Source organism: Caretta caretta, chromosome 18, assembly GCF_965140235.1.
Source record: "Caretta caretta isolate rCarCar2 chromosome 18, rCarCar1.hap1, whole genome shotgun sequence".
In the NCBI taxonomy this organism is placed as follows: domain Eukaryota; kingdom Metazoa; phylum Chordata; order Testudines; family Cheloniidae; genus Caretta; species Caretta caretta.
The window spans coordinates 10,820,234-10,842,271 of record NC_134223.1 but is presented as its reverse complement, the minus strand read 5'-3'; the positions used below and the strand labels follow the sequence as shown (position 1 = coordinate 10,842,271).

At 41.8% G+C, this 22,038-nt stretch overlaps 1 protein-coding gene across 1 annotated transcript; it reads left to right on the top strand.

The window, feature by feature from the left end:
• The first annotated feature begins 15,442 nt into the window (after window positions 1-15,442).
• Window positions 15,443-20,851, top strand: LOC125624436 (arylacetamide deacetylase-like 4). The gene is made up of 4 exons (XM_048825123.2): window positions 15,443-15,625; window positions 17,676-17,892; window positions 19,629-19,692; window positions 20,071-20,851. The coding sequence occupies exons 1-4, from the start codon at window positions 15,443-15,445 to the stop codon at window positions 20,849-20,851; spliced, it is 1,245 nt and encodes a 414-aa protein (XP_048681080.2).
• Window positions 20,852-22,038: the final 1,187 nt, after the last annotated feature.

Sequence of the window (22,038 nt, the reverse complement as noted above, 5' to 3'; positions counted from 1 at the left end):
CGGCCAATGGGAGCTGCGGGAAGAGATTCCACAACCTCCCTGGGCAGTTTATTCCAGCGTTTAACCACCCTGAAGTTTTTAATAAGTTTTTCCTAATGTCCAAACTAAATTGCCATTGCTGCAATAGCCCATTGCTTCGTGCCCTATCCTCAGAGGTTAAGAAGAATATTTTTTCCCCTTCCTCCTTCTTTGGAAGCGGAGGAGGCAGAGGAACAGTGGGGAGGAGCAAAGCCATGATGAACCTCGACTACATTTAAGCTGGCGAAGTTTTCCAAAAGCATATGGGGTCCCCCTACACACACCCTCCCACCCTCACAAAAAGGGATGGAGAGTGTGGTCAAGTGATTAAAGAAAAGACTCTTGTGAGTTAGGATTCCTAGGTTTTATTTGCACCCACAAGGTGAGAGGGGAAATATGACTCATGGGTTTAGCCCTCACATCATTGGAACTTGTCTCTCTGCAATACAAGGGTTAAACCCAGTTGTCCTCTTCTGGTCTGTAGCCAGAGTTTTCCTTGCCTCCAAACTAGGAATAGAATCTATTAATCCTAGTCCCCAACCTCTTTGTTCTAATTTTAGATCAGATTCTCTTACAGGGCAAGGAATACTCAATACTTGTTGACATAGCTATTGGGGGCTAGCTTCTGTCAGTGTTTGCTGCAGTTTTGTTGACTCAATACGTGGCTGTTAAATAAAACTATTCATACATGGAATATTACATTCAATTGCTGACATTCTAATGACTGACAATTGTTTAACATAACGTATAGATTATGAGCTCTTTAGGGAAGGATCTGTCTTTTTACAATATGAACATACAGTGTCTAGCACATTTGGGTTCTTACTCCCCACTAGGAAGCACTGATACAGTACTCCTGCTACTAGAGGAAGGAGAGAAGTCTCTGGTGTCTTGGAAGACTGCTTATGAGAATTCATACAGAATTGTAGGTGACTCTGATATATCATGATGATAGGGTATAAAACAATAGATAGATACAATGTCAAAGCAAGGTACAAACAATAAAAGATCTGTTATGCAAGTTTCCTCCATTCCTAATTAATACCTGTGTTCAGATATATAATGTAATTAGCATACATTTCCACAACCTTATGAGCACATCTAGAAGGACAGGAGGGACGGAATTTTTAATACCGTAACTCCATTCATGTCATTGTTGAGACACTTCAGCCACTCCATAGTGCTGGGAAAGTCAAATCAAAGTCAGTTGCCTGGCTCCATTCTTCTCAGCAAAGGGAAACTGAGTTTTCTTATGCACTCTTTACATAAATAGTATACATTTTGCTTGCTGCTTTCTCTGGTTGGCGGTGTGGGCAGTTCACTATGATCTCTTCAAATCAGAAATCCATCCTGGAGTTGCTGAGCTGCTGAAGCTCAGAATCTTTCATTAGCTGTTGTCTATGCCATTTGGTCTGGTAAATTTACCTGGTTTGAAACTGGGATTTCACTTTGGTTCTGAGACAGAGGTGAGGGCTAGAGTCTGTGAGTCAGTCATCTGGGAACATCTCAGCATGATTAGTTCTTCGAGATGAAAAGAAGGAGCTGTTTATCTGCTTTATGGCTGTATTTGGAAAATATCTTTCATATAAAGGAGGAGGATGAGCTCTGTCCAACTGTTTACTAATACAAAGCTTTCCACTTGTATAATATCTTTAATCTGAGGATCTAAGTCATTATATGTTTCCCATTATTGTAGTATCTGAGCACCTTCCAGGTTTTTAAAACAGCAAAAACAATCTCTCTCTTCCTTCCTTCTCTGCAGGAGAAACAGCTTGATTAGCTTATAGGTTTTTGTTCTTTGCTTTGTGTATCCATGTTTGTTTAAAAAAATGGCGGATGAAAGCCAAATTTTTTAAAAATTCAGAGTTTTGCTCATTTAGTTCTAAATGGGCTGAGGTTTGCTATCATTCTGATTTCTTGTGGAAGCAAGTTCCATAATCTACTTACTATATTAGTTTAGTTCTAATTCCTGCATTAACAAGCCTCCCAGTGTAGGTCAACTGTTTTATTGTTACAGTGTATTGTAGATTTTAGAGGAGGACATGCTTATGGAGAGAGAAGTGATCTTTCTGGTCATGGCTATGCCGGGCATTTGAATATCAGGACAGAGACCTTGACTCAACTCTGAATTCAGTGGGGAGCTACTACGCAGAATGGAGCTCCGGGGAGGCCACTACATTCATGGTAACTTAATTGCATTGCTAACCAGATGGACTGCTGTGTTTTATACCAGTTGAAGCTTTATCAAAGTGTGCGCCTTCATTCCTACACACAATGGGCAAATTCTCTGCTGACGGATTCTGGAGCAGAGAACTGACTTGGAATAATCAAGGGTTCATGGTGACTAGATATTCAACGCAGTTAGCATTAGCAACACAGGGAAAGTAACACCAACCAAAACAGGGAAAGAACAGGTTAAATAAAGACTATGGAGATGTGCTAGATGTATTCAAGTCTGGAGGGACTCCCAAAAAGCAAATCCTTAGCCAATTATCCCTGGAGTAAACTATCAGTAGACAACACTTTTGTGTAGTCTTTACATGAAACTAAGTGTCTGATATGATAAATCTGGGTCCCCTGTCCCAGACTTTTTACAGGTGCCAACTTAGTAGACCCCAAAGGGTCAAAGGACTCTGGTGCCATCTATGAACAACAGAGTAAATGGTGCCAGTTTCTCAGCACCAGAATGACAAAAGAGACCCACTTTATGCCATTCTCCGGAACCTGTGGAGCAGCATCCCCAATGCTGGACTGCCACGGATAGAGTTGATGGTGCTAGAAAATCTAAGGTGCCATAACTTTGACACCTGACTCAGCCACTTGCACCTCATTAGAGTTGATGATGCGGAAAAGGTGACACCAAAGTAGGTTGATCTGGGTACTTTGGTGTCATGTCTACAGTTCCAGAACCTCAGCACCAAAGAAGGTCAATCTAGAAGGATGCAGGGAGCTCAGTGCTTTATCAACAGTGAGGAAGCCCTGGCATCAGATTAGGCTAGCCTATTCAGATCCTGGAAATTTGGTGCCATGACCGGCGTGCCAAAACTTTGAAATTGGGTTCAGCCAGCGGGATAAGACTGGGGATCTGGCCATTGCATAAGCCAGGAAATCAGCCACTGAATCTAGTGGATCTCTAACATTGATGCTGGATTTACAGATTGCCAAATTTATTTAAAAGGGTGAGATTGCCCTTCCCATCCATGCAGGTCCAGATGTTACCTACGGTGCACAGGTACCACTTTGTTCTTTTAAATAATGAAACCTCTAGTAACTGATGATCTAGCTAATTAAAAGAAAAATAGCTCTGAAAGGGCTGAAGAATAAAACAATGAGGGAAGCATTGACGACACTGCATGGGATCTGAGCTTGCTGTACTTTCAGTGGTTAAGAAGTTAATTCAAGGGTGGTTGGACCCTATTTCCTCTTTTATATCCTTGGAATCCTCTGTAAAAGGAGGGACAATTGGCCCCAAAAGACCCTGGTCTCTAGAAGATTCTGTAGCTTTAACTTGTAGACAATCACAGAGGTGGTTGAAGCTGCAAGCTCTGCTTAACCAGTTGCCTGGGGCTTCCTCTGTCCCATATTTCTCCCTTACGGTGTTTCCGATTTTCACCAACATCAGTTGGACATTGATACCTAGAACGCTCCCCAGAATTTTGGAACTGATCAGATACAGCCACCAGATGTCACTGCAGGACCAGATTAAATAACAAACTTTTATTAGCTGCAGAATAATTTGAAGCAATGTTTCTAGCCAAGGTCCAAGTGCAGAATGTGGGTGCACTGAAAGCATAGGGGAAGGGTAATAACCATTTTAGTCTTCAGTCTTTTCCTAGTTTTAGAAGCGCTCTATTTTAAAAGTTTTCCATTGTTATTGGTAATTGTACAGCATCGACAGCTGTGCTAAGTGTTTAATAGAAAACATACAAAAGACAATGCCCGGTGTGGAACCACTCTTCCTTTTTCAAAGTGGGGCGACAGACAACCTTAACCCAGTAGGACAATGGATCCAAATGCAGAATTTCCTGCTATTTCAATCTCATTGTGGAGAGAGCTCACACGTGCTCCAATATTACAATGACGGGTGTCAGTATAAAAACAAAGATAGATGAAGACAGATAGATGCAAAGCTATTGACAAAACAGCAGAGAAAAAAGTTTGTTATTTTTAATATCCGTTTATCATTCAAATTTCATGTTGGCAAAAAATTCTGAGCAGCTGTAGCACTGGACAGAAGATGGAAAACATTTTCCACAGATTATTTTTCATCAAAATTTTGTTTTAACGGGACTTTTCCAACCAGCTTTACTCCTACAGTCTTTGGAGCTGACGCTCATATATGCTCTGTCTTTTCACTTTTGTCAGTGCAGTAGGGAGCAGCCAGGGTATGCAAATTTTACACGATCCCCATCATGACTTGGACCACTTCTGCGCCTCATCTAAATTACATCCCTGGTGCTGACAGAACATCTCACAAGTTCTCTGCCATTTAGCTTAGCTGCAATAATGAATGTTCAGATACTAAGAATTGTGTTTCTCTGGCAGATTTACTGTCTCTCAGGAACACACAGGAAAATGACTCAATCAGAGTTCCAGAGCTACAAGTATCCTTTGCTTTAAAATTAAGACCAGCCAGGGAATTTGCACTGCTGTGGTACGAAGCTGGATACCTTAAATAGTTCTTGTGGCACCTTAGAGACTAACCAATTTATTTGAGCATAAGCTTTCGTGAGCTACAGCTCACTTCATCGGATGCTGTAGCTCACAAAAGCTTATGCTCAAATAAATTGGTTAGTCTCTAAGGTGCCACAAGTCCTCCTTTTCTTTTTGCAAATACAGACGAACACGGCTGTCACTCTGAAACCTTAAATAGTTGTCAGCTGCTTCATAAGCTTGAAGGCTGAACAGATAGTTATCTGGTTGAGACAGCTGAGAAAGAATCCTTTAAGACACCCTCTTGAAATTCAGGCTTTCCGGAAGGTATCCATAAAAATCCTGTATTCATAGGCCCATAAAAGTTAGAGACAGGAAATATTTTATTCATCCATATTGGCAGAGGAAAGGACTAGGCCCTGGATTCACAAAGGCATTGAGAAGCTGAGCATTGCAAGGCGTATCTCTGAGGTACCTAGAAACCACAGGAACATGAGGATTGCCAAAGGCTGAGACAGGTGACTATTTCAAAGGCCCAACAGATCTCCTTGTCGGGAAGTGTTTCCTGACTTAGTCACCCTAATTTACTTCTTTGTATTGACACCCCCTTGTTCTACCCTACATATTTTCTCTGTCTTCTTGGTTTTTTACACCTTTCAATGCTTGTAGACTGTTAACATGTGGTTCCTTGGTTGGGGCTTAACCAAGCTCTCCTCAGTTTGCTGTTCTAATCATTCCTCATTCAGCCTGTTTTGTTGCTCTTCACTGAACTCCCTCCAGTTCGTCAGCACTTTGCTGGTATTGAAGATTCTCGAGCAGGCTGTAAGATTCCAGAGGGCTTTAGTGAGGACGCACTAGAATGGCATGGAGAAAAAGCAACCGTCAGAGCCTTACTCCATGATGTGATGTTTTGTTTGTATCACTCAAAATTGCACTGAACTTTTTGTGCTGCCCCATCACATTTTTCACTCTTGTCTAATTTGCTGCCCGCTGTCTTGGTGAAGTCCTTTTCATTCTTACTCCTTTCCAGCTTTCTTCAGCTTGTCATTGAACATCTGTTTCTGATTATTTTTCTCCGAGCTACTAACTCTGCATTTTTTCCAAGTTGAATCTCATGTTATTTTCTGCCCATGTTTCCAGTCTCACAAGGTTCTTTTGTATCATGGTCCTAGCTGCATAGTATTTCCAGCCTTTCCCTGCTCAGTTCTATGAATTCCAATAACATGCCGTTTATGGCATGTTGGCAATCTATACTCATGTCTGCATGAGTGTGAATTTTATACATGGGACAACAGGCACCCACCCACATATAGTAAGGGTTAATGCAGTTTCATTGCATCTACCCTCCTCCTAGGTGACATTTATTGGAAGCACACCTATGGTGCCCTAAAATGGAAAAACCAGTAGGTGATTATGTAATTAAAGACTCTATTCAAATGCATCCACTGAAGGGGGCATTGCTTAACTTCTGAGTGCTTGGCTTTGCAATGTTAACATTCTTTTAATATTTTTTTTTAATGTAATTAAAGTAGAAGTTGGAAGTGGCAGGGAGAGACCATGTGAGTGCCTTACCCCCGACTCCTTCCTCCTCGGAGCAGCATTAAAGCCCCTCGGTGCGGGATGGAAACAGGCGGGACAATTTTGGCATTTTAAAAAACTCATACACCAGCGTGAGACAGAGGTTTCTGAGGGGGGGTAGTTAGAATGGAAGGAGGTCCCATGTTGTGGTGTTTAAGGGCTGTGAAGGAGACTAACTGACAGCGGGAGCTGGACAGAGGAGAGTGTAGTGTGTGTGAGGGGGCATTATAAATGGAAAAGGGGGAGAAATTGGACTGGAACTTTTGACAAATTGTTTATTTGTTTTCTATCGATGCGCAGGGGTGGCCAGCCTGTGGCTCCGGAGCCCCATGCGGCTCTTCAGAAGTTAATATGCGGCTCCTTGTACAGGCACCGACTCCGGGGCTGGAGCAACAGGTGCCAACTTTCCAATGTGCCGGGGGGGTGCTCACTGCTCACCCCCTGGCTCTGTCCCAGGCCCTGCCCCCCACTTCCCCCTTCCCACTCCCTCCCTGACCCTGCCGTGCCCTCACTCCTTCCCCTTCCCCTCCCCAGAGCTTCCTGCATGCCACAAAAGAACTGATCGGGAGGTGTGGGGAGGGAGGGGGAGGGCTGATTGGGAGGTGCTGGGAGGGTGGGGGGAGCTGATGGGGGGCTGCTGATGTATTACTATGGCTCTTTGGCAATGTACATTGGTTAATTCTGGCTCCTTCTCAGGCTCAGGTTGGCCACCCCTAATCTATGGGTGCGTCTTTACTGCAAAAAAGGTGTGTTCTTAACTTGGGTTAAAATAGCAGTAAAGACACAGCCACTTGGCTTTTCACTCAGGTTAGTAGCTCGAGTTAAAACGTATAGGGGAGCCTGGGGTTGAACTTGAGCTGTTAACCCAAGTTAAAAGTCATGTTGCTGCATCTTTGATGTTACTTTAACCCAAGTTAGCTAATCGGAGTTAAGAATACACGTTTTTGGCATTGAAGACCTACTCTATATCGATTTGTTTTCGACTATAAACTCTTTGGGATAGGGACCATCTTCTCTTCTGTTTGTACAGCGTCTAGCACAATGAGACCCCAATACAGATGGAGGCCTTCAGGCACAACCTGTACACAAACAATCAACAAGAATAAGTAGTACATAATAAAAAGTTCTCTCCAGTGAACGTGTACAGTAGTGGTTTGTCTTCTGGGGCATATGATTGTAGTAAGATAGCTGGCAATGCTGGGGCCTCTCATGACGGCTGATGTTTTTTCTTAAAACCTCAGCTCCAGGAGTCATGTGACTGTGTGAGAATATTAGCTTTCATTAAAAAGAAGAAAAAAAACCCCCCAAAAACAAAACAGAAAAAAGTCAGGGTCCAGCCCTTGTGGTTGTGGAGACAAAGATTAAAAAACATGAACCCCAACCCTCGAAATGCAAACTTATTTTTTTAAAACCTCCTGATTTTTAAGCTAGTTGCATGACCTTGTAGGGCCTGACTTATGAAACATTTGGGGTTGGTGATGCTGGGGCCAAAGCATGCTGCCTGTTGCCTCTACAGATTTGTAAAGCTCCACCAGAAACTTTGGGGAAGAAAACCCACAGCTTGGTAGCTTGCCACCACAGAGCTACAACCAAGATTAATTCCTGGAGATGCCTTCACTCCACAGATGAGAAATAACACTTGCTTTATTATTAAGCAACAGACCATGGGGATGAATCTATTGATACTTGTCGCCCTTCAGTCATTTTGATGCAGTTCAGCTGGACCATGAAACTGATCTTTCCCGATTCACATTAGGTGCAGCAGGTGATAGAGTGGAGGTGACACAGTGGTTCTTCTGTCTTTGCATCAGAAATACTTGCTCTGACACCTGGCAGTGGAATAAGTGAAGCTTCTTTCCAGCGAAACCTTAGCCACCATATTGGCATGTTGAAGATCCGGCCCATGGAGTGAGACCTGAGTGCTGTGCCGGCAGCTATCCCCATAACTGTGTGAGCTGTACTCCATCGTGAAAGCAAGTGAACACGTGAAACTCTGGCACACTGCAACCAACAACGCAGGAAAAAAACTGGCTAGGCCAGTTAAAAAACCAGCCAGGTGGCAACCCTAGGCCCAAACCTGGTCAGGGGCCACCCTGAGATTGGGGGCCTTGGACAAGTGTCTGGAGTGCACATTGGTTAATCAGGGCCTGATTGACACTCAGTTATTTCACCTCTGAACATTTTAGCTGAAACATCAAGCTATTGTACTTCTCTAACAGTGAGGGACAGTATGTTAGACACAAGGCACAGGGTAGTGGTCCAGCTAGTGGCTGTAAATGTTTGCTGGGAAAGGGAATGAAGAGTCCAACCCTCCTCTCCAAATGTAAAGTTGGCCCTACCTGTGCCCAAAACAAGAAGGAAAAAAGATGTTTCCCTCCCAAGAAGAAAAAGCCACAACTGCCTTGTGCTTATGTAAAAACCTACTTGACTTTCATGCCTTTGTGCCACATAATTCTGATGTGTCTATCCATGATTTAATTCTAAAGGGCTGACTAGGACTTCGGGATTTAAGCCTGACCCTTAGAAGTCAGCAGGTCCATCCCTCAGAGGTAAACTCAGAGTTTCCAGCTCCACAGATACAATCCTTCTTTAACAGCAACGACCACCAGCCCTTATAACAATAATGTAGCTTTTCACAGTTTCAAAGCATAAATAGGAATATTTTCTGCTTGAAGGGCAGATTTCTACATAAAGGGATCTTCCACATATAAAGTTGCTCTATGTCAAGGGGGAAGCAGTGGCGGGGGGATTTTAAGAAGAGATTTTCTTTATTACAAATTAGCTGATAAAGTCCTTGCAAATAATAGCCATTCCCGCCTCGTGAGAGAACACATTGGAAAGTCACAGGAAAAAAAGCTTCATTCATTATGTTAAAGTTATTAAAACCAACTTTGTTTTACTTATGGGTTTTACAGATTTCTGAATATTGAACATTGAGAGTTAAAATTCACAAACTCCAGCCTTGACTCTCCCCCTTGTATTCACACCCATTTTATTCCTAATATTGATATAATAAATTGGTCAATAGCTGTTATGTCTCTAGTGGACCCTATGCCAGTGGATGATAGATATAGGACCCCTTCTTTGCCGTCTTCCCCTTGGATATCACTCCTCCATCCCTCCCACGCCTGAGAGGATGGGGGGACCCGAGGAATTCTTTGTCAGGATCTGTGACCAGACTCTTGAGTGATGCAAAGGGGCAGTTCTTAGTAGGAATCTGGCCCTTTTGGTTTAATATTTTGCATTGCTATAGGGCTCTCTATCTGAATGTCTCAAAGTATTTTACATACATTTATTAAAACACACAGCATCCCTATAAGGCTGGGCAGACACCGCACGTCTCAATTATTCTGACACATTTTAGGAAGGCTAAGAGAATGAAACCAGAATTCTCAGAGAGTCGCTTTCTGAGGTTACAAAAACTGGAAACTTATTTACAAAACGAGAAAGAAAAAAGCTAGCTCTGTGGTATAGTGGATATTACTGACACTAGGAGCATCGAATCAGTGGCAATCAGAAAGTATTGTATCGTATTTTCTTGAGTGCAGAATCATTATGAATTTAGCGTGTGGACAGACAATTGCTACTGCTGTCTGCATGAAGTAGGTGCGTGTTCAGTGAGGCTTATTCCAGAGAAAGCTTTAATTTTCTGCGCTGGACACAAAGACTGGGATTGATTCCTTATACCAGAAGAATAACTAGATTATTCAGTTATTAGTGCTTCAGCTATGGTAGATTTAAAACAAAACTTGTTTAAAGAATAGACTAGACGGCTCAAAAAGACAACTAAAAGGAAAGCAGAGGTTTTCGTCTCTAGGTTACGGGCTGAAATCCAGCCAGACATTAAGAATAATCAAATCTTTCTAACTGAAAGCTCATTGGACATCTACATGAAATGTATTAGTGATCTGTTTACTTCCTTTTGAATAGATGACCGTATAATAATTGGCCACTAATCACTTCCACAGCAGACCTAGTCAGAAATGAAGGAATGTATGGAGACATCTAGCCTCTGGCATAAACTGAGGCTGCTGATGTGAAAATATGGAGAATCTACATGGACACTGTCTCACAGACTTTAAGGTCGGAAGAGACCATCATGATCATCTAGTCTGACCTCCTGCACATTGCAGGCCACTGAACCTCACCCACCCACTCCTGTAATAGATTTCTCACCTCTGGCTGAGTTACTGAAGTCCTCAAACTGTAGTTTAAAGACTTCAAGTTACAGAGAATCCACCACTGACACTAGTTTAAACTTGCAAGTGATCCATGCCCCATGGTACAGAGGAAGGTGAAAAACCCTCAGGGCTTCTGCCAATCTGACCAGGGGAAAATTCCTTCCTGATCCCAAATATGGTGATCAGTTAGACCCTGAGCATGTCAGCAAGAGACAGCAACTAGTCACCTGGGAAAGAATTCTCTGTAATAACTCAGAGCTCTCCCCATCTAGCGTCCCATCACCGGGCACTGGAGATATTTGCTGCTAGCAGTCGCAGATCCGCTACATGCCATCATAGGCAGTCTCATCATCCCATCGTCTCCATAAACGTATCAAGCTCAGTCTTGAAGCCAGTTAGGTTTTTTGCCCCCACTGCTCCCCTTGGAAGGCTGTTCCACAACTTCACTCCTCTGACGGTTAGAAACCTTCACCTAATTTCAAACCTAAATTTGTTGGATATAAACTGTCTATCATTTGTTCTCGAGTCCACGTTGGCTCAACTTAAGAAACTCCTCTCTCTCCCTGGTATTTATCCCTCTGATGTATTTACAGAGAGAAATTGTATCTCCCCCCAGCCTTCATTTGGTTAGGCTAAACAAGCCAAGCTCTAGGAAGGGGAATACAGGTACAGTTGCCCTGAATTGTGACACACAGAATCTTACCTGGCCATTTATTGGGTCATTCATTTGAGATACATGATACCAAAATTCATCAGTTCTCATAGTGCTGTCATATTCAGAAAATGCATCACAGATTTGATAATCTCTAAATCTGTAAATCAGAGGATCCATTTGTTGTGCCCTGATCACATCAGGAGATGCTGGTACACAACTGGTTGGATTAACAAAAGCCCAGCTCTCAAGTACAAGATCTTGTAAAGGCATTGCCTTTTCTCACATAACCCAGTGCTTTGCAAAAAAATTAAACTACGAATGTCTTATATGGATGTCTTGTATTGATGATGCTTTTCATTCTTGCATAGTCACATGTCTCAAAATGCACCAACACTTCAGATGCCGGTGACTGCACAGGAGAATCCTTGTAATTGATTTTCATAACATTCTCACTTGCAGCAATCCTAACAAAGGGTTTCATAAATCTCAGACAAATATCTTTGTATAGAGTCATCATTACTCGGTACAAAAGGTGACTCACTGGTGCTTCCATTTGGAGGAGTCAGTTGAACATGTAAAACATGGGCAGCACTGCATGAAAAAAAAACAAACAACACCTTCATTAAAGGATTCTTGGATCTCATTGGTATTCTTATTTCCCATGTTCCAGGAGCGCCTCTTTGCTCTTTTTCATCAAAGGTCCTGATAAAGAAGGAGTTTCAGAGTAACAGCCGTGTAAGGAGAGTGATCACTTTAGATAAGCTATTACCAGCAGGAGGATGGGGTGGGAGGAGGTATTTTTTCATGCTTTGTGTGTATATAAAAAGATCTTCTACACTTTCCACAGTATGCATCCGATGAAGTGAGCTGTAGCTCACGAAAGCTTATGCTCAAATAAATTGGTTAGTCTCTAAGGTGCCACAAGTCCTCCTTTTCTTTTTAAAGAAGGAGTGTGGCCCATCCCAAGTAGCCAAGTTACAGTCAATAGATCTCTCGGCAAGTGCATTTTCACATACGACACACTTTTCTTCACACTAGTATCACAAAATTCAATGGATTCATTCAGCGATGCCTCTCTTTTGACACTTCTCTGAAAGTGGTAGTAAATGTTGATCAAATCCTCAACATTCATCTGTAATGAGTTCAATACAGTGCATGAGGTAGGAGAGACAGCCCACTACCTACAGTTTCTGGTTTGTTGTTTGCTTGGCTTTAATTTGAGACAATACACTCTTGTGAATGTTTGCTGCATTATCGTAACACATTTACTCCAGTCAACATTGTGTTTTGACAGCCCAATGTTTGTTACATCAAACAATTCCTGAGATGTATCTGATGTGCAAGAAACCATATCTAAAACCTCAGTAACTGTAAGGCCAGTTTCCGGGTGTTCAGACACAACCAAGATTGGAACATACTTCTCAGACTTGTTCACACTAGCATCCTGTGTCAAAATATTGTTTATGGCCTTCAATCACACTTGGTAAATTTTCATGTGCTTTTGGTGAGATAGACCCTGGTATAATATCGGTCATTTTTCTGGAAGCACACGAATAGTGCTGAGCAATTTTGGAGTCTGGGAACATTTTCTTGAAGAAAGGTCTCACATGATCATTGAGAGCAGGAGGAATGGTATGCTCCAAAAGTAATCCTATAAATAACACTTCACTTTTGGTTACACGGTCACTCATTTTTGATGCAGCAGATGGAGAACAAGCTACCAAACATTTTGACTGCATTGCAGCCTTGGCCCAGCTCACTTGTTTCTCCTTAGCAATACGTCTTGAAATATCATTGTATCCGCCATGACTAACATAAAAATCAGCTCTGCAGTACTCACAAAAAGCAAATGTTAGCCCTTTGCCTTGTTTTTTTTGTAGAAAATCATGCTTGTGCTGAGCCCCTTCTCCCCCCCCACAAGAGTCTTAAACTGACAGTCTTTTCCCTTTTTTCTTTGGCGAATCCTCAATGTCTTGACCAAAGCCAGAGTAAGACAGATTTCAGAGTAGCAGCCGTGTTAGTCTGTATTCGCAAAAAGAAAAGGAGGACTTGTGGCACCTTAGAGACTAACCAATTTATTTGAGCATAAGCTTTCGTGAGCTACAGCTCACTTCATCGGATGCGTACTGTGGAAAGTACAGAAGATCTTTTTATACACACAAACCACTAGGAAAGGTTTTCTCTCCCCCCACCCCACTCTCCTGCTGGTAATAGCTTATCTAAAGTGATCACTCTCCTTACAATGTGTATGATAATCAAGTTGGGCCATTTCCAGCACAAATCCAGAGTCATCGTAGGCACGTGCCTAGGGCCCAATTTGTGGGGGGCCACCCAGCATTAGCTCATGGTCCCTGACTGGTCTAGTTCAGGTACTGATGCAGCAGCCAGCCCCCGGCAGCAGCAAGGAGCAGCAGCACCAGCTACCCCGTTACTCACTGAGGAGTAGCCCTGGTGCCCCCCATCGTGATGGTGCCAGGGCCAATGCTGAGTGAGTGGCATTGCGACCTGGGGCATGGAGGTCACAGCAGTAAAACATATGACAGTCACAAATACATTTAATGGGATTGCTTTTCACTTTGGTTAGAGGCTCTCTTAAAAACATAGATGCCTCCACTGAGGAATTAGTTTGGACGCATGCCTCTTGGGCTGGATGTTTCCTGAAGAAGGTTTCAGAACCCTGTTGTGAGAAGCATCAGAAGTTTGGGAGAATCTCTCCAGGGTGCTAGCCCACTGGTAGAAGAGGGCGCACTCATTTCCTCAGCGGAAGTAGATCTTGAAATCATGAAAGACATGAAAGACTTGAAGAAGACTTGTCTTTGGGAATCTTTCTTTGCTCTGAAAAGCACTGTATGCAGATAGATCCGGCCATGGCAATTTTACAGACATGCGATTTCTGGGGCACCTTTTTCCTTTTAATAACAGATCTTGGACTACCTCACAGCAGACATTTTGCTTCTCCATTAGCACCAGCGGGGAAGGGGGTGGGTTGTATGATCATTATTGTTTGTATTACTGTACCAGCTTGAAACCCTAATCATGGACTAGAACCCCAGGGCACTAGGCCCTGGACAAACACAGAACAAAAAGATGGTTCCTGCCCCAAAGATCTAATAATCTAAGTATAAAACAAGAGATGACTATTGACACATGGGGGAGTACAAGGAAACAATGAGACAATATTGGTCAGCATGATTCAGCACACCAGCAGCCTAACCATTATTATGTTTTTTTTTTTGTAGGCAGCATGGAAAATAAGAATTTTAAGGAAGGTTTTGAAGGAGGATAGTGAGGCGGCTCTGTGGATAGTTTCAGGGAGCTTCTCCTAAGCATGAGGGGCAGCATGGGAGAAAGCATGAAGGTGCTTATTTGAAAATTTAACAAGTGGACAATAGAGGCTGGCATCGCTGGCTGATCGGTTGAGTGGACGAGAGATGATGTAGGTAGGGTGGGAATAGGCTATGAAGGGCCATGAAAGTGAAGACAAGTAGCTTATAGTTGATGGGATTGTTCCTAGAGGCATACCTTGAAAACTGGTGTTAAAGGCTCGATCACTCTCCTGTATTGTTGAGGAAAGCCAGTGAAAGGTGTAATGCACTGATGGGTGGTTGGGCTATGCATACACACACTAGAAAGAAGAACACAGATTCAGCACATCCAGCCCTAAAAGGAAGATGGGCAAGTTCTGATTACTAAAAATCCAGTTCATGTGAAGTTCCCAGTAGAAATTTGCGAGAAGAAATTCTCACACTCCAAACTTTCTGTTCTGGAAAACCTAGACCCTAAATCGAACATTTGCTAATTTTTCAGTGGAATTGGCAGCATAGGAACATCTTTGTGTCCTGCGTTCTTCTGCAATATGTATGGCACAACTGTCTGCCTAAACATTTTTCTGAAGTGCAGTAGCCCTGCTGGGCCGTCTCCTGAAGAATACGAAAATCGGACAGACTTCGGGCTTTTGGAATGTCCAAGGGTTAGTTCTGCAGTTCCACCAAGAAGTCCATCCAGAACTGAGTCATAATGAAAGCACATACAGAATAAACAGAGTTTTAGGTGCATTTGGAATGTTCATTTCTCTTGTATTTAATAAGAAATCATGAATAAAATTACACCTGAGTTTGAAATGCTAGTTTCTTCTGTTTATATGTATTTGTGTGTGGGTGGAGCCATCATCATGATTCATGGGAGGAGGGTGGAGAGAATTACTGATATTGCAATCTTAATCTGATTATGTATTTTGTGCTGTGTGTCAAAAGGATGCCCTGTATTGCTTAGTCCTCTGTAAGGACTCTTCAGAAATAGTACTGGAAGAATCAAATCAGAATCACTTCTCTGAGTACATCATCCTCATTCAAGTTCAATGGGGTTTGTTTGTGCTCCTTTGACATTAATAGGAGTGATTTGGATTTCTCCCTTTTTGCTACCGGTATTGTTCATTTGGGCAATTTGTTATGATCTCTTCAAATCAGAACTGCCTCCTGGAATTGACCAGCCACTAAAGCTTCGGTTTTATCACTCGCTATTAGTTATGACTGCTGTTCTGGTAAGTTGACTTGTCTTCAAAGTGGGGATTCAACTTTTATTTTTGACAATGGGACGGGAGTTGAAAGATCTGTAAAAAAAAATTCTTAAACAGTCTTCAGACATCTGGAATATGAACTATTGCAGATTAAATTAATTCTTAAAAGTAAAGACTAGAGGCTGATTTTAGAGTTTATTTATTTAGATTTTTTTCTGTGCCTCTCAGACTCCAGACACTTCATAATTTTTAAAACATTGCTTCAAACAAAATAAAAATCTATATTATACTTATTGAATTGTCCATAGATAGATACCCACATAATAGCAAGCCTGACAGAATTCTAATACATCTGCTTCCATAACCCATTTCCTAGTCAAATATGTCAGAGAAAAAAGGAAAAGTTATTTCAAACTGGGAAACCAAAGTTTTTTGTTTTGATAATTTTGAAACGTTTTCTTCAGCTATTTTTGAGTTGAGAAATTCCTCAAAACTGACCCTTTCCCACAAACACTTTCAGGTTTTGACCAATCTACTTTTTGACAGGAAAATCTCACTGAAAAAATCCCATCCAGCTCTAGTTCAATGCACATACCTGCATTTGTGCATTCACTGGGACAGATTGTGCCTTGACAATTCACAGGCATTTTACTACAGCAAAACCTATCTGAAGCAACAACCCCAGAAATGAATAGATGGACTCTTTAGCTACAGATCAGACAAATGCAGCTTGCCTTGCATATATACTATACCCACATTTTTTACATTGCATGTATTATGCATGCACACACATGAATAGAATACAGAAAGATGTGCAACAGGTTATATTACTCTGAGTTTCGGATGGTTGCTTAATCAGAAGTGGCAAGGAGAAGAATGAAGTTATGTAGATAATCACAAATGAGTATCAATAAAACGTTTATACCACACCAAACCTGCCACATCTACATGTGTTCTTGATATAGTACACATGGCCCACACACACGCACACACAATAATCATCTAGGATAATTTTAGGGAATTTAAAACATTGCATTGGGATTATTGATTGTATCCTTCCACTTGCAAAGCTATGGGCCTTAGTTACTATGATTGTGCATGGATCTGAGGAAGAGAAACATTAAAATTAAAACTAAAAACATGAAACATCTTCAAAATGACCAAAAATAATTTTTCTGTCAGTCTTGAAATGTGAATCTTCCAGGGCTAGGAGTGACCAATGCATCCCCTTTCTTCTAACAAATGCCATAAAGCTCTTTTGACATTGAACTTTATAGCTCATAGACATTACATCTAAAAGTTATTCCTTTTTTATGAAAGAAAAAGCTGGGCCAAGGGTTAAGTATTTGCCACCCTGGACATCGAGCAAGGTAAAGTTTTTTTGTTTGGTTGGTTTGGGGGGGTTTGTTTTTAAAGGAAAATTTCACTCTTGGGAGGAAATATCTATTTGACAGGTTGCTTTAAAAGCATGGCAGGTATTTGAACATACTGAAGGTTTTGGAATGTGATATTAAGTCCTACCTAAGTTGAAGCCTACATTGTGCTATCTTCATCACTATAGTGACCCATGCTAGCTGGATTCAAGCTAGCTTGAATAAGCTAGCCTGTGCACAGCTTTTGCGGTGGAGACATGCCCTTAGACGCCTCCCTGTCTAGCCCCTGTTTCCAAATCAGAAATTATTTTTCCTTTTCTCCCAATATTTTTAAGATCAACCGTTTTTGTGATTATTTGGCTCCGTAAAAATGAATGATCACAACTACGAACAACAGCAAAAGACGACCCTTTTCTGTATAGGGAACTCTGCACTGCACCATATCCCCGTTGCTCCTGTTCCGGGGATAGAGATGACTTAGGTCTCCATCAGTGCCAACCTGGCAACTTTCAGCACCACTCAATTTACTTAAAAACAGTTTGATCATTTCTTGGTTTGTGACCATACTCGGCCCTAAAGTGCCACCTCTGTTTCCTGAAATTCAATCCATCCCAGCAAGCTACAGTCCACGCATTTTGTGTAGTTTGAAAGATTTGGGCCTCTTTGCAGTAATCAATTTCGGATCGCTTTCATTTTAACAGGGAAGGATTTTGGAGAAGCTGGGGATCTGCAGTGACATAAGCTTACTCCGGTTTATGCTGTATGGAATACCACCATGGAGAGATTCAAAACTCCTCATCAGAGATCTGAAGTTTGCTGAGGTGCCAATGAGGGTTTACCAGGCAAAAGCACCATCTGTTGGCCAAAGGAGGGGAGTCCTTTACTTTCATGGAGGGGCTGGCACCCTGGGAAGCATTAGTAAGAAATATCAAGATTAAAATTATGATTGATAATTTAAAAAAAAACAAAAGGCAAAAAACCACACATTTTTGGAATCTCAGAAAAGGTTTGTGTCTGGTTTGAAGCTTAGAGAAAAACTGGATTTTTTTTTTTTTTTTTGCTTTTCCTTGACCTGAAATAATTTTTTAAATTTTTTTGGTCTATCCAAACAAAAAACAAAACAAAACAAAACAAACAAACCACACAAAAAAAGGAGTTATTTGGATAGCTCCAAAAATGTCAGAAGTGCCTCTGGGCAATCTTCCACGTCCTTGCTCGAAAATTGCAGGTTTCCAATATCCATTCAGTGGCATAGGAGGTTACAGAAGCTATGATGTAGGCCACCGGTGTGGTCTTTTTGTACCCCACTTTATCACTCCTCAGTGTCAGCAGCCCTGCCAGTTTCAAGTGGTGACAGCATCAGAATCCTTCTCTGCACAGAGCTGGTGAGGGTGACAGCAGCAACTGCTCAGCTGACTTGCACCCAAGCTACTAGCTCTGAAACCTGCCTTCCTGAACAGTTTCCCCAGGTAATGCCAACTAAAAGCAGAGTGCCCGACTTTAGCCTCCACATGACTCTCTCCAACTCTAAAAACTCTCAAAGCTGGACTCTAAAATACGTGGCAAAGAGCAGTTTAAGTGCTCACAAGTATCTAGGGTACAGTAAGAAGGTTCTAAACAACCCCGCTGGTTTCTGGATGTAGGTCAAACACAAGTCAAGGCTGATTTTGAGTGTGTTTTAAAGCATGAATTAACATTTTGTTCCATTACAATACTACTTCTGTTATAGACCAAGAGAAATACCTCTGTGCTTATTGTTTCCTTTTATAATAACACATCTTTTAGGCATATATTGACTGTAGAATACACCTCTAGAATCTGTAAAAGTCCCCAGACCTCTAAAGATACTTCGGTGATGAATTTGGAATACATGCAAGAGTAAGGTGATATGGATTTGGCCCTTCTTGAGGTTTTGGGGATTTGAAAGCCTTTTCCATATTGAAGTCAGCCCTGATTCACTAACTGATGGAAAGGTTTTATTTTGTGGAGAAATGAACTCAGGGTTGCAGTGGTTTCGACAGCATGTGTGCTCCACACCTTATTAAGGGATATACATAATAACAGATGTCTAACGTATTCCAAGGGCGATGCACTGTTATGACATCAAAACTTCCCAGCTGTAAGAACAGTAAGACAATGGAACAGACTGCCTCCAGAGGGTGTGACAGCTTCTTCACTGGAGGTTTTCAAAAGGAGGCTGGATAGCCACCTGTCTTGGATGGTTTAGACACAACAAATCCTGCATCTTGGCAGGGGGTTAGACTAGATGATCTTCTAACCCCATGATTCTATGATCAACAGAGTTACACTGGGCAAGAATTTGTCACAAAAGACTACTCATGACTACACAGAGCAGGATTTGGTACTTAGATTTTACGCCATTCTTCACAAGTTTCAGTCTTATTTCTAAAGCATATGGAATATATGAGAACTCAAATATCTTCTTCTTCCTTGCCACTTCCTTATTCAGGGTTAGCAACTTTTTATAGCCTTCTTTCAAAACTCATGATCGTACATAAGGCTGTCGCACAGATTGGTCTCTGAGGTCTGCTGATATTTGGTTCATGTACCGAGTTTAAGTTTTCCCCTTGATAGTCTTCCATTCACATGTATTAGAACTCAGATATGTCACTCTTGAAAATTTTTGTTTTCAGATGCCTTTGAAAGAGTGTGTCGTTATCTTGCCAGAGAAACCGATTCAGTGGTTGTGTCTGTTGGGTAAGTGAGCGCAACCCAGTGTTTTTATATAGGTTTTTCCCCCAATGTGGCAGTTTACAATTAGAATGCTTCTGTGGTACATGCTGAGATCTGAAAATGGGACAGTCCTTACTATTTTAGCTTGTGCCCTATATTTCTGGTTTGAGGGTTTTGTTCATTTTAGGCATGTATTTTTAGGCAAATCAAGCTAGAGTAACAAATAAAATTATTTTAAATTTTGGACATTTTTATTGAACTAATTAAAATACATAGGTTTTATAAATGTGCAAATTTAGAAGGGCATTTTAAAGAGAAGATGCCACACCAATTAGACATAAAAAATGGAAACGAAATTTTTGTAATTACTTTTTAAAAAATCATAATTTCTTTGATATTTAGTTATCGGTTGGCTCCTGAATATCTGTATCCAAGCCAGTACTGGGATTGCCTCAATGCCACCATACACTTTATGAGGCATGTGGAAGATTATCAGGTGGATCCTGCCCGCATCATCATTTGTGGGGACAGTTGTGGAGGTAATTTTGCTACTGCTATTTGCCAAATACTGGTGAGCAGGACAGACCTCCCAAAAATACGTGCTCAGGTCTTGATCTATCCAGGCCTCCAGGGGCTGGACTTTTATTTGCCTTCATATCAGCAGAACCGCTCAGTCCCCTTCTTGTTCCAGGATCGCATTGCCTACTTTTGCTTACGTTATCTCAATAAAGACAAATCAGTAGTGGAAGATGTCCTGAAGAGTTCCCATGTTCCTGAGGATATGAAACTGAAGTATAAGAAATGGATAAGTGCAGACAATATTCCTGAGGAATTTAAGATCAGAGGCTATAAACCACAGAAACTGCCTTCATATAAATATAAGCATGACGTTCATGAAGTGACTAAACAAATGTTAGAGGTAATGTTTTCCCCACTTTTAGCAGAAGATGCTATTGTTTGCCAGCTTCCTGAGTCTTATATTTTGACCTGTGAATTTGATGTGCTTAGGGATGATGGACTGTTGTACAAGAAACGATTAGAGGATAATGGTGTTCGAGTCAGCTGGTACCATAATGAGGATGGTTTCCATGGAGTATTAGCTTTTTTTGGTTTTGGAATTTTTTCATTTCCCTCTGCAAAAAAGATACTGGATAATACTGTGAACTTTATTAAAAAATTGTGAAAAATATTCTTTTTTAAATGCTGCAGGTCCTGTATTTCCAATAGCAAGCGCAAAATACTTTATGCAAATAAAGTAGGCACTTTTTGTTTAGGTTTTAGATTTGAGTTCTTTAAAATATGCAGTATTTTACACTTTCCAGTTTCCACCTGCATAATTGTGACCCTCAGATAGAAATTATAACAGCACACAGTAAAGCCAGTATCACCACTGAAAACACGCAATAAAAAGATGCCTAAGACAAGGGCGGGGGGGGGGGGGAGGGGGGGAACAGAAATATTCATTCCGCCCGAGCTGACCTCCAGCAACTCATAGGTCTTTGTACAACAGGTCAGGGTCCTGAGAGAAGCAACAGGGACAACTCTCCAGCCCCTCCAGGCAGCAGAGCGACAAGGAGAGGGGAAAAGAGGGGCATTGTTGTCTTTTGCCCCTTGTCAACATGAAGGATGTTTGGGGAAACACAAGGATAGGAGAGTCTCTTGATGTATAATGCAACACCACCTCCCTTTTTACCTCCCCCACAGATTTCCCTCTTATTGCTCCTATGATCCTAATGTGATTTCCTTATCTCTGCCCCCCCAACATAAGCTTCTGAAAGGTTGCCTGTTTTTATACTTACCTGCCGGCTTTTGTCACCTGCTTCCTTTGAACCTAGTTTAAAACCCTCCTCACTAGGTTGGCAAGTTAGTGTGTGAAGATGCTTTTCCCCCTTCTTGGTCAATTGGACCCCATCTCTTCCCAGCACACCTTCCTGGAACTGCATCCCATGGTCGAGGAAGCCAAAGTCCGCCCATCAACACCGTCAGTGCAGCTGTGAGTTCATCTTCAGGATGCATGTGTCCCTGCCTGGGCCCTTTCTCCCAACCAGGAGGATGGACAAAAAACACAACTCGCATCCCTTACTTTTTTCCCCCTAGCTCCCAGAGCCCTGTAGTCACTGCTGATCTGACCCATGACCCATGTATGCAGCGTGACAGATGTCACTCATGTTGCTTAACACACAGCTGGAAGGTGTTCAGGTCCTATGTAATGAGGGCAGTATAAGAATCTGTACAGAACAGAATAGATCTCAGTTTTTGGGAAGAGCTTCAGCGAGTATCACTGCCTTTTATTCCCTCCTCCCCCAATTTTGTCCCAGAACTAAAAACCGTTAGAGAATCGCTTTGTCCATGAAGGAAAAAGAAAAGTGG